General features: G+C 41.3%; 2 protein-coding genes across 2 annotated transcripts in view; both read right to left on the bottom strand.

The window, feature by feature from the left end:
• Positions 1 to 2,528: 2,528 nt before the first annotated feature.
• On the bottom strand, positions 2,529 to 3,896 carry MTERF2 (mitochondrial transcription termination factor 2). The gene has a single exon (XM_026010938.2). The coding sequence runs from the start codon at positions 3,894 to 3,896 to the stop codon at positions 2,739 to 2,741; it is 1,158 nt and encodes a 385-aa protein (XP_025866723.1). The 3' UTR covers positions 2,529 to 2,738.
• The window catches only part of CRY1 (cryptochrome circadian regulator 1), a 98,132-nt gene continuing 87,183 nt past the window's right edge, over positions 2,529 to 13,477 (bottom strand). The window contains exon 13 of the mRNA XM_026010937.2: positions 2,529 to 3,954. The gene's annotated coding sequence lies outside the window, so the exon portion shown is untranslated. The remainder of the gene's footprint in view (positions 3,955 to 13,477) is intronic.

The raw sequence follows: 13,477 nt of genomic DNA, 5'->3' as shown, positions 1-13,477 counted from the left end.
TACCCCCCCCCCCCATTCTACTGCCCTGTGTAAAAAGAGGCAACCTAGCAGTAACTGTCCTCTCATGCCACTTACTCCATCAACCTGCCTGCATCCGTTCCTGTGTTCTGTGGACCAGTGCTCTGACCCAACATCCGTTCACTTTCACTCCCTGCAGGATATTAATCCTGCAGTTTTTCCATCTCTTCCATCGCTCTCCTGAGTCATACCTATCAGTATAGAAGCACTTTCTGGTATTTGCTTTCTTTAAAGAAAAATTATGCCTAATCTTAAAACCTTCATTTTCTGGCTTCCCTTTGCAGTTCTTGAAAAACTTTATATAGTCCCTGCCTCTTACCCATCTCCTGTCCTTGCAGTCCGCTCCAGTTGTCTTCTTACATTCTCATTGCACCACTCCTGATAGGGCCAACCAATGATATCCCCCCCTTTTTTTTAAAGATGTATTTATTCATGAGAGGCACAGAGAGGCAGGCTCTTTGCAGGAAGCCCGAGGTGGGACTCGATCCCAGAACCCTGGGGTCACGCCCTGAGCCGAAGGCAGATGCTCAACTGCTGAGCCACCCAGGCAGCCCCCCCCCCCCCGCCCCCGCCCAGTGATTTCCTTGTTGCCAAATCCATTGGTCACTTATCTGTATCTTGGTTGACCACTCTGTGGCATTCAATATTATTGACCATGCCCTCTTTTCTTGGCAGACCTCCTCTTTTGATCAACTCTTCCCCGGCATGGCCAGCCACTAGTACAAATCTACTACAAAATTATATAGATTATATAGAATCTATATATAGATTCCCCCTGGCCATGCCGGGGAAGAGTTGATCTATTTCTGGGCAACCCCATTTAGAATTGCAGCTTTAAGTATCATAGATACACAGATGATCCCTGAATCTCTCTCTCTCGCCCTGACTTCTCACAGTTCCAGACTTGGCCATTTGCCTGTTTGACATGTCTGCTCAGTTATCTAGCAAGCATCTCAAAATAGAACTAAGGTAACCATTTAAATGTATAATCTATTCCAAACTAGGAGACTGAGAGTGGAAGATAAAGTGCACCACTGATAATTATGTCAGGACAGCAACCAAAAGAAATTTTCCAAGGGTTTCCCATCACACTTAGAATGAGACGCTGTTCCTCAGATGGACAGGTGACACTCTTAACCTGTGCCACTCTCCCTGACCCTCCTTCCTGACCCAACTATTACTGGCTGCCATTCTTTTTCTTGAACAACATTCCTGTTTAACTTTGGGTAGGTAAGTGACCCTTTTTGTGCCTGTGTCTCATCTGTAGAACAGTAAATGGTGGCATTCAACCCTTAGGGTTCTGAAGCACAATATGCCAGGCACTTAGTAGTTGCTGCACAGGAGTATCTTTCACTACCCTAAGGAACCTAACAGATGTGGATAGTGAGGATTACTTGCATTTGCTTAATGAATAAAGGCCTTTCATTATTTAAGACCATGCACACACAGGACACAGATACTGGAGTGTTAAGGTCAACTGTATATTGGTTACAAAGTTCAAACTGCACAGTTGGAAGTGAGCCAGTCTTTATCTGGGTAATGTTTATCTTGGAACAAGATTTAGAAATAGAAACTTGGAACGCTACTAAAATCGGTACCATCACACACTTTACCTTTCAGAGCTAGACCTGGATTTTCAGTTTTCTAAAAAGCTGCTTACTTCAAATGTATGTAAGTTAGATCATTTCATATTTAAGGAATTTTGCATAAAAATCCCAAGTTTGTAGCTGATACTCCTTTGGCATGTCATGTAAGGGTGTGGCTTTTTTTTTTTTTTTTTTTAAAGATTCATTTACTTGAGAGAAAGCAAGCAAGAGAGGAGGAGGGGGCAGAGGGAGGGAATATCCAAGCAGACTCCCGCTGAGCACGGAGCCATGAGATCAGGAGCCGACCTGAATCCAAGAGTTGAGGTTAACCTCCTGAGCCGCCCAGGCACCCCAGGGTATAACTTTTCTTAATTAATGCCAACTCTTAAGCAATCCTTTTTCTATTCACAGGTTTGAACAGAAGTCAGTCACAATAAATCTGGGCTCTGTCACTTGGCAGGCCTCTCTAAGCTTGTTTCCTCATCTATAAAATGGGGAAAGTAATCAGTGCACATAAAGGAGTTCTACGAGAGGAGATGTTCAGTTTTAAACAAACCACACAAGTATAAGCTCTGTTCTTTTTTGGATGAGAAATACTTGGTTCTCAAAGGCACACCTTTATCACAACCAAGAGATAAAATCAGCTTTCTCGAAAAAAAGTATTAGAAGTTTGCTAATTTCACTTAACACTAAGACATACAGGATTCAGACCACAGTACAGTGATGTTTCAGAGCTGGTGGTGAGGAAGAAGACTGGATCTATGTCCCAGACGAAATGTGCTACACAAATAAAAATGTATCCATACTCTGCATTAAGGGAGTGCATCTGGCAATTTCTTAGAAAGGATTCTCTGATAAAGTTATCATTCTGATGTGCCACTTACTAGTACAGGAGTTTTTAAAAAGAGCTCAAAATCAAAATTACCAACTTTATTTACCAAATTTATTTAAAATAAATGCAGTTTATAGTTTAAAATATAGCAAAGGAGTCAGATTGTCTACTTTGGAATTAGACACAACTCAAAAGGTTAGTAGTTTCTTAAAAGTAGTAGTGCCTATAAACTGCCTGAATCACCTAAGTCTTTGCTACTCAGCTTCACTCTGCGTTACTATAAAGCAGCAGCAGTCCCCAAGTTACTCTTCAACATTTAATGGTGCCACAGGGTTAAATAATGGCCTTCCTTTTTTGGCCTGAATTTTGCCAAAGTTAGCCTCAAACTCTTTTTTTGTTCCACTTAAATTTGCTAGATGTCCATCTTTTATTCTGTAGCCTAGGGAATTCAGTTTCCTTATCCTGTACTGCACTATCTGTGGTGTTAATTCAAGAACCATGGGAGTTTCTTTTATCTGAGCTATGGAAATCCCTTCTTTCAGTAATCCCTGAATTCTCTCTTCCAAAACTGGAACAGAGTAATATAAAATGGCAGGACATTTCAAAACTAATTGCTTCAGGTCATGATCTGTGCATTTAAAAGCATTTTTAGAGAAGGAAATGCTATTCTGTATATTTCCTGGGCAAAGTTGAAAAAGAAATCCTTTGAGTTTGGATAAAAGCTGGAGAATTTCAAAGTTTGTGAAACCTTGCTCCTGGAGAAATTCCAGTGTTTTCTTTATAGCTGCAGAAGAATTTAGCAATATAAATGGATTCTGGCTTAATAATTTCAGTAACCAAACTTTCATGTTGGCCTCAGAGCCACCCAAATTTAGGTAACTCTCTTGGAGAATAATTATCATTTGCCTATTTTTCTCAATAGGGTTATGAAAAATATTAGATGCAGTTGTCAAAAATCTGCCAATGACCACATTTTTGAGTCCCAACTCTTGAAAGAACTGAATGTTCAGCTTCTGGGTTTCCTGGTCTTTAATAGTAAAGAAAGATTCTGGAAACTGTTCTATTAACTTAACTAACTCTTGCTCGTTTTTGCAGACCAACTGCCAGAGTTCTCTCTGAGTGTTAACAGTGGTTGGACTGCAGACAATTGCTTCTGGGCAGCGTTCCAAAATACTGGCAACAGTAGCTTCATCGGCACCTAGTTGTTGTAAAACACTTGCAACTTCTTCAACATAGGTTTCATCTTCAAAAAGGACCCATCCTTTTAATCTGCGAATTTTCCTGATGTCAACTGAAAATTTATAGAGTTTTTCCACGGTTCTTTTATTTTCTTTGTTTGACTGATGATCAGTTGTATAGGTGAAGGACGCTAAAGAGGGTCTGTATTTTGAAGCCGACAGCATCTTTCTGAAGGAACACAGCCTGCACAGCTGGGATCTTATCAGCAATTTCCACAGCATGCTTGCACTCCATTGGTGGCTTCCCACTATCCTGGGACTCAGAATGTACTCATCACACCTGTAACAAAGAAAATACAGATTTTAATATAAGGGGTTCTGACTGTCAGAATGCAACCACGTATTTGGGCTCTAAGCAATAAGCACAGAAATAACACAGATTTAACTTAGGAAAACTGAATTTTGCCAAAGCTAGCCTCAAACTTTCTGTGAAATATTATATATATCCTTTTAAGTAATTTATAAAGTAACTAATACACCTCTTCACAACTTAAGACATTTGTTACAAACACATTGTCTATGTTGAGCTTTGCCACAACCTTGTGAATAATTTCCATTTTATAGCTCAGTAGCAAGTCCATAGAGTTCAAGGATTCAAAGACCTCAAATGTTATTCTGACACAAATTCCCTTTCCTACACTGTTGTTTTTCTTTAGGGGACATATTTTACTTTTCACACACATATACACACACACACAGGGTTTTCTTTTTTCCTAACATTTAGCTAGAGCAAATACTTATTGGGGAGTCATCTCTAATTTTATATTTTAGAGTAAATATTTCTGCTGAATGATTAATACCCAGTCAATTTATTTAAAATTAACATTTTAATAATAGTAATAATAATGATAAAAGTATAAACTTTAAATATATAAAGTATAAACTTATTTTATGACAATTATGTGAAAATCCTTTTTATAAATCCAAAATTAAAGTCCTAGCCAGATAAAGTGAGGAATGCTATGTAACTGCCCCAGAGGAGCAACGGGCAATCAAATTAAGTGGAATAGGGACCGTACTTCTTTACAGCAGTCTAACCAGCTGTCCCCACTTGACAGCCTTAGGTCCCTAGAGATGGCTATACTGTGCTTAATGCATTATGGAATTTGGCACGATTTCCTTATCAGCGTAATGTAAACACGTCTAGTTTGCTGTCTTAACTTTTTTTTTTAAGATTTTATTTATTTGAGAGAGAACATGTACAAGGCAGGGAGGGGAGGAATGGCAGAGGAGGAGGAAGAAGCAGACACTCCGCTAAGCAGGGACACCTTCCCACCAAATGCAGGCTCCATCCCAGGACCCTGAGATCATGACCTGAGCTGAAGGCAGACTCTTAACCGACTCAGCCACCCAAGGCGCATCTTAACTTTCAGTACCTTAGAGGGTTAAGTATCACATCCCTGCCACAAAAGCATGAACTACTTACTTAGCTAGTTAATAACCTTCCTTTCCTATTTCTAGGTTTGAAGGAAAGTTGAAAAAAGCCACAATCCAACCCCTACCCTTAATAATGCCATTGCCATACATGCCAAGGACTTTTCACTTTCAAGCCTGTCCTAACTAAGGCAAATAAATCACTATTCTCTAAGGAAAAATAACAAGCAACAATGTTCTCAGTTTGGTTTACCATTTGTGATAATAGCTCATTGTGAGTGCCATGGTGTCCCAAATAATTATAAGCATAGTTTGTTTTACTTCTCATGGTTCAGCCAGAGTATTTTTCATATAATTCCTATTACCAGTTTCCTTTAGATGACTCCAAACAACCAAAACGTAAATATTAAGCTATTTAAAAATTTCTAAGAGAAAAAAAAATTTCTAAGAGGATCATGGATTTTAACAGGAAGCAGGAGATATACTACATAGTAAGGATGGGTACAAGCAGATCTAATCTGGAGTCACCCAGTCTTGGGCCTCACATCTGTACCACATGCTGGAAGAAGCACTGGCTCTGTGGCCACAATGTCCGAGCTCAGTCCTAGTTCTAATTTATGGGGTCATCTTGTTGGGACAGTTACTTAGCCTCAGATTAAGTAAGTAAACAAGTAGTGATTAGAACAGTGCCTCACAGTAAATGTTCAATAAGTACAACTACTAATAGTACCAACTGTAAAAGGGAAACAAAGTACATAAACTTTTACAGTATACAGAGATACTATGAGTCCAGTACTTTTGCACAGAGCCTGGTACATAGTAAGCACTCAATAAATAGTAGCCATTACTAGCAAACACCTGGAGCTAAAATTCTTATAGTAATAGGACTTTAAATTGTATTTTAGACAGAAGTGCATTATCTACAAAGAATAAGTGAAAATTGTGAAAACTAATTTTTAAGATTTTATTTATTCATGAGAGACACACAAAGAGAGAGGCAGAGACACAGGCAGAGGGAGAAGCAGGCTCCACGCAGGGAGCCCGACGTGGGACTCGATCCCGGGTCTCCAGGATCACGCCCTGGGCTGAAGGTGGCAGTAAACCGCTGAGCCACCCAGGCTGCCCATGAAAACCATTTTAAATGCTTTAGTTGTCCCAAGTAATTGCTTATAAAAGCAAGATGTTCTCACCAAAGGGAATTTTCCAAAAGACTAAGGTGTGGGAAAGTCCTTCACAACTGTTCATAATTGACACACGTCTGTTTTTTTCTGATTCTTGTCCCCTTTGTTATGATTTTTAAATACATAAAGCAAAGCTACCTTGTATATGAGAATTAGGGTCTAAGCTCATCCTACAATTTGAACTTGTGAAGACTCAGAATTTTTCTCAAAAATATCTTAACCAGAAACCATACTAAATACAGACATGTCTTCTTGTAAGTCCAGTATAGCAAGGGGTTCCTCCTGCACTAGAAAATTCTGGTGTTTGGCCAAGCACCAGATGAAATATTTGGTTTAGTGAGGGGGTTGTACTATACAAAATGACAGATTAAACATTAGCACCATGCTGACCACACCAAGATGTTCCTGCCCAATGAGTCTGAGGGTAAAGCAGGCCGTCTCACATTTCCTGCTTACTTCAGGGTGAACTATTATGTGCTCAGTGAGTTGTCTCACAATTAAAGCCATCTTGCTCCTTCTCACTCTCTCTCTGATGAGCAAACAGTTGACTGCAAAAGTGAAGAACACAAATGTTGTGACTCCTCTATAATTAACACACATTATATATACAAGTTATTTCTTCTTTTATTTTATCCACTCTAAGTAACCTTGGCATCAAAAACACTCCATAAACATTTAAAATGAGTACACGATATATGGGATAGATATATTGTAATTCTGTAATTCATCTCCTGAGTATTTGAGCTATTTGTAATACCTGTTATATGGTGACTGTTATCTGTCCACATTTCATCATTTTTTCTTTTAGGATGAATTCCTAGGAGTAGAATTACTGAAGAGGAGATGTGAGAACATTTGAAAAGCTAGGTTGTTAACTTACTATCCAGACGAATAACTCAGTTGACCAAGCAGTATGACTGATTCATCAGTTTTTTTTTAAATTTTTTTAAAGATTTTATTTATTTATTCAGGAGAGACACAGAGAGAGAGAGAGAGAGGCAGAGACATGGGCAGAGGGAGAAGCAGGCTCCATGCAGGGAGCCCGATGTGGGACTCGATCCCTAGACTGTAGGATCACACCCTGAGCCGAAGGCTCAACTGCTAAGCCACCTAGGTGTCCCCTGATTCATCATTTTTAATTTTAATGTCTGAAAAATGAACACAATACTAATTTAACTTCATTTTCTTCTATTAATGAGGCTGAGCTTAATGCATTATTTTGCCCATCTTTAATTCCTTTTGTGAATGAACTATTCCTTTCTAAACTGCAATCTTTTTGCTTTTTAAAAAACTTATACAAACTCTTCATATATTAAAAAAAAAACACACAATCATCTCTCTAGTTCACTTTCAGTTTTTTATGGTATATTCCAGAATTATCAAAGTGCTTACATTTTTTATTGTGGTAAGGTATAAACTTTACCACTGTAACCATTTTTAAGTATAAAATCCAGTGGTAGTAAGTAAATTCATAATGTTGTATAACCGCTACCACTATTTCCAGAACTTTTTCATTACCCCAAACACAAACTCCTTTCACATTAAACAATTACTCCCCAATCCTTCCTCCTCTCAGCCCCTGGTAATTTCTTTTCTACTTTCTGTCTCTAGGAATTTGCCTATTCCTGGTACTTCACATAAATGGTATCAAACAGTATTTGTCCTGTTGCATTTGGCTTATGTTTTGCACTTGGCATAACATCTTCAAGGTTCATACACAGTAGAGCACGTGTCAGAACAGAGTGGTTAATTTTTAGTGGTCAAGGGTCACGGAAGTTTTCCTTTCCTTGATGATTCCTACTGCTTATATATATGTCATCAGATAAAAATTCACCCATATGTCCTTCTATATTTTTGATTTTAAAAAGTGAGCTCCTTTAATTCACTTGACATTTCTGGTGTGAGCTGAAAGTCTAAACAGATTATCAAAAGGTTAGTTTGTCTCTAAGCACTGTTTTTGAACAATCTTTCCTTTCTTCACCATCTGTGAGGCCTCCTTAACCCTACATTAGGTGTAGCCTGGGATTCCACCTGCCTCTGCCCTCCCGCCCTCCCCCCCCCCCCACTATCCTACAAGTCCCTGAATGAGCCCCGAGGCTAATTTCTTTGCCGCACACTTGGCTACCTCTGCCACACCTTGTAAAACCACCTCTGGGTCAACGCACTCTTGCACATCCCCAACCAATGATGTCAAATCTCCTCAGCTCGGACCTCCAGCTTACTCCGCCCTTTCCTATAGCTATACCTTTCAGTATGCAGGGTAATCCCTGCTGCTGTGCTGATCCCAACCTCTCTGCCCTGAAATCTCCAGAGCCCTTCTTTCTCACAGACTCACTCTCTCAGCTCAATGGCTCTTCTCACTCCACTTCCACTAAACACCTTCCACTCCAGCTAAAATCCTATTTTCTCTTACCCCCACTTAATTCTTGCAGATCTTTCTTTCCACTTCCTCTCCTCCTATTATATAGATCGCAGTAAAAACCTTCCATGCGATTAGAGCCGATGAGTCCTGTTGGTTCCTCTTTTGACCTCTGCAGCTTTCAGCAGGGTTGACTACTTTCTCCATGAAATACTCTCACCTGATTTCCAGGACTTCCCCCTCTCTCAGCTTTCCTCCCCCTCCCTGCTACACTCTGACTTCCCTTTATCTCTCTCCTCTGCAGGCTCATCTTAAAGGCTTGATTCTAGACCTTCTCTTCTTCTTACCTTCCAGTTTCTCCTCAGAGATCCTGTCCTCATCCAGGGCTTCAGTTAATCACTTGGGCTTCTCTCCAACTTCTTCTCAAAATGTGATCTTGTCACCTCCCTGCAATAAACTTTTCAATGGCACTTTAGGATAAAGACATAAAACAAAATAAAAATGCCTTTACACCATGGTCTAAACTGCCTTTCTGTCTGGGTTCTGTTACCATCCAAATCTGTGCTCGCCCGCCTCATCCCCAACCCCACAGCCACCCAGTTCTTTCCAGTCCCTGGTACTGTACCGGTTCCTATCACCGGGGCTTTGAAGGCTTTGCCCATGCCCAAAGTGCCCCTGCCTAACTCCTAGGTCTGAGTGTCACTTTCTCAGGAAAACTTCCATCATAAATGGATGAAGCCTCCAGTCCCCATTATAGGCTTTGATGGCACCACAGACCTCTCCTTGTGCCACTGTCATAGCTGCAGCTGTTCATGTGTTTTTCTCTCACCCTCCATGAGGGCCATGTTCCAATGAATTGCTTCCCTACCCTTCACTTCATTGGCATTGCTGACTCTAGGGGGCATTCCTGGACAGGAGGACCTCATGTGTGCCCTCACACAGCACCCTCTTGACCCTACTGTAGCAGTGAAACTCCTGTAAAGTTCTTCATCCATTCAACCAGTGGTTTTCCTTTTTTAAAGCTCATGCTGTGCTGTCAGTCATTACATTACATTTGTCAGGTCTTCTGCCAAAATGTTTCTTCATATCTTTGGATCACAGACCCATTAGAGAACCTGGTAAGAGCCAGACTCTTCCCAAAAAGGGGCGGAGAGAAGACCTATACTCCCGTCTTGCAAAAGATTTTACCAGGATTCATGGGCACCCTGCAGCCCAGCTATAAACAATCTGCACTAGATTGCAAGCACTGGGAGGACAGGGTCTGAGTGCTGTTTGTCTCTCTCTTGTTCCCAGCAAAGAACTTGGCCCACAGAGGAACAAAATCAGTTATTTGACAACTGAGACTGAATGCATAAACCCACTCCATGAGGCAATCTAATATGGTATGTAAAACTGTGGTCTGCCAGAGCTTAATTCCTGGTCATTGGTTGTGTTGGGACTTGGGAAAAAGTCACATCACCTCTCTGTGCCTCAGTGTCAGGAAATGGGGACACTATATCCTGAGTGACTGTGAAGACTATGTTAATACCATAAACCACTTACAGAGCATTTGGAAACGTTATTAAACCACCACAGCCCATTTTAAAGATGAGGAAACAGAGTAAAGTAACCTTCCCAAGGCTGCTCAGCTAATAAAGGGCAGATCTTGGATTCAAACCCAACAACTTGGCTCCAGAGTACAGCTCTTAGCCTGTGCCCTACACAGTAATGCTCTTAGCAAATGTTAACTCATAACATGGTCTATCCCCAGATACTTCATGTTTCTTAAGCATTCTTGAGGAGTTAAGTTCAATTCTGGAATGTGTGCAATTTTCATACTTAATACAGTTCGCTCCACAACATCAGTAATAATTAAGTTCTACTCTTATAACCTGTATGACCTGCTGACAGTTCCAAATTAACCCCAATATTTGTTAGGAAGTAAAAATGAGAACCGAAGGAAGAGAATCTCCGGGAATGAGCGAAAGCCACACATCCATCGTGTGGGGCCTGCGCTTTTCCAGAGGAGCTTCTGACTTGCGGCGCCTGGGCATCCACCGCCAAGCAGCCCGAGCGCGCTGAGCGGCTGGCGGGGGGCGGGGAGGGGGGGGGACGAGGGGGGTGGGGTCCGGTTCCGCGGTGCGCGGCCCCCGACCCACGCCTGTCAGCCGGGGCGTGGCTAAGGCTCACCCCCGGGGGCGGAGAAAGGTGTGCGACTCACCTGTCCACTCCATGCAAGACGCAGTGAGTCCCGGGTCCCTCCGTCCTTCCTCCCTCCCCCCGCAGAGACTTCCCGTAGCCTGCAGTCTTCCCGAGGCCTGGGAACAGGGGGCAGGGTCCCGAGACTAGGGTCCCGAGAACGCCGCGAACTCCCCTCGGCACCGCCGTCCCGGCCACCAGCTCCTCTACCCGCAGCCAATCGGAGCCCGAGGACGTAACCGCAGTCCCAACACAGCCAATCAAGGTGCGGGACACAGGCTACGTGACCCTCACGCAAGGCGTGCCTGCGCGGCGGGGGCGGGGCTGCGCGGCGGGGGCGGGGCTGCGCGGCGGGGGGCGGCCGGCGTGGGAATCCGCCTTCTTGGGAACACAGCCCGGTGCCAGCAGTTATTGCGCCTGGCATTTTCACACCCTTTCCCTGCCAGCAATTAGGAACCCGGGAGTGCGGTACCTTGGGGAATGTCACCAGCCCATAAGAAGAAACGTAAAAGTAACTCAGAAACCGCTGTACCTCTAAGTTATAGCCATTCAGAGTTCCAAAAATAATTTGATAGGTAAAGAACTAATTTACAAAAGAAATGTAGATCAAAAAACAACCCAAAAAAACCCCTCTTTGGAACATATCTAGTCTTCCTGCTACCTCTCCCACCCGCCCCCAGTAGTGAGCGACTGTGTCTAACTCGTCTTTAAAAGCCTCCCCCTCAAAAAAAAAAAAAAAAAGAAAGAAAGAAAGAAAAGAAAAAAGAAAAGAAAAGAAAAGAAAAAAAAGCCTGCCACTTTGACCTAAACTTGCCTTTTCTGATGAACTGCCCAGTGGTTTACATTCTAATTATTACCTGTGATGTTAACCTCATAAACTAATCTCTCCTTAAAGCCAGTCTCAATGTCTATCCCATTTATTTTCACATTTATTTATCAATCAACAAATCTTTATGGTATGCCTATTAAGTTCCAAGCATGTGAAACAGCTATGAGAAGACAAGACAAGAGGGTAATAATAATAATAAAGTACATTCCCTGTCCTGATGAAGTTTACACGTAGAACAGTGGAGGACAAAGACATTCACAACCCATAACATTAATCCCAACAAGGTCAATTTCGTTTCCAAAGACAGGGTGCCCCCACCCTGCCTAGTTGTCCTATACTCCTGTGTAGAGTTGGAGTGAGAAAACTGTGATTTTTCCTAGACTGGAGATCTCTCCTTTCATGTTTCACAGCACACTGTGCACAACTCTAACGTGGCCTGAACATACACCACTATAAGTCTTCCAGACTGCCCTCTCATTTTGTGAACTCCCTGTGGATACTTATGAATTTATTTTCCTATGAACAGTATGTGACACATTATAGGAACCCAGTAATTGCTAACTGGAGTCTAGCCTTAATATAGTTTGTGCTCAGTAGGCTTTTTGAGAGGGACTGACATTTGTACTTTAATTACACAAAGTAGCAGCAAGAATTCTAGCTCCTTATCTCAAGATCAATTTTGATCTCCAGGACATTCTAGAATTAAATGAGTAGCTAATGTATGTGAGATCAGGGAGTGGTCCAGTAATCCTTCTCCTTCTGAGTTATCCTTATATAAAAATCCTATTAATTCGTGGCTTTATTGAACATTTTTTTCCTGCAATACAAGGATCTGGGGTCCAGATAAACCAAAATGTTTCACTGCATTTAGTAAAAGGGAATTAGAGTAGGATACAGAGAAGAGAAGGAAATTAAGGAGTGTAAACTCAAGCACCTTAGAAGTACATGCTGCAATCGCTGACCAGGAAGACGGGAGCAAACATGCACACTAGGCGCTGGCAGTTTAGCTTGTACCAGGGCTCCACATAATTGTGTTAAGAAATGGCAATACATATGACCCTGTGCATTGTGATCAAATTGAAATTTACCAAGTCAGCAATGTCAACTGTATTAAATAAATGCTACCTAAAATTTTTTCCATTCCAAGTATTCAGTGAATTTCTAGGACACATGCAATCACGGAAAAAAAAAGCCCACTTGAATGGAGAAATGGAGGAAAGTAGCCAATATTATGGATATTACCTATAAGAATATTATAAACATGTTTGAAATTGTGGGCAGATCCTGAAGTGTCTAGTACTTAAGAGGTGCATTAAAAATATATTATTATTAGTCTTTTATATCCCAGGTTTATGAATTTATTTCAACTGAATGTAAAAACATAAAAACTTTGCAAAGGTTCTTTCAAAAGTTCATTTTCCTCAACTCAATTTTTCCAAGTTGCCAGAACAGAACAGGTTTTGTTAACAAGATTTCAAGATATATTTCCTGAATGAATAAAAGTTCTTAAATCCCTCAACCACTAGCAGGGTTTTCAGAACACTAACCTTTCTTGCTTAGGGGAAAACACTATTCAAACACTTGCTCTACTGGAATACACTGATACCTGTCTTTCCCTTTCAGTGATTCTTTTTAGTTACAATTTAAACAAACTGAAAAAGCTTTCCAAAACCCCCTAAAAAACAAAATCCCCTTACATTTAAAAGTAAAATATAAGTGTCAATGCTGAAACAATGTTCTTTTACTTAAATATTTATTCATATTAAAACTGAATCTTTTAGGGGGGTAGCCGGGTGGCTCAGTCTGTTAAGCATCTGACTCTTGATCTCTGCTCAGGTCCTGATCTCAGGCTTATGAGTTCAAGCCCAGTGTTGTGGAGCTT

Source organism: Vulpes vulpes, chromosome 16, assembly GCF_048418805.1.
Source record: "Vulpes vulpes isolate BD-2025 chromosome 16, VulVul3, whole genome shotgun sequence".
Classification (NCBI taxonomy): domain Eukaryota; kingdom Metazoa; phylum Chordata; class Mammalia; order Carnivora; family Canidae; genus Vulpes; species Vulpes vulpes.
The sequence above is the reverse complement of the archived record's forward strand: the minus strand, read 5'-3'. Positions and strand labels throughout refer to the sequence as shown.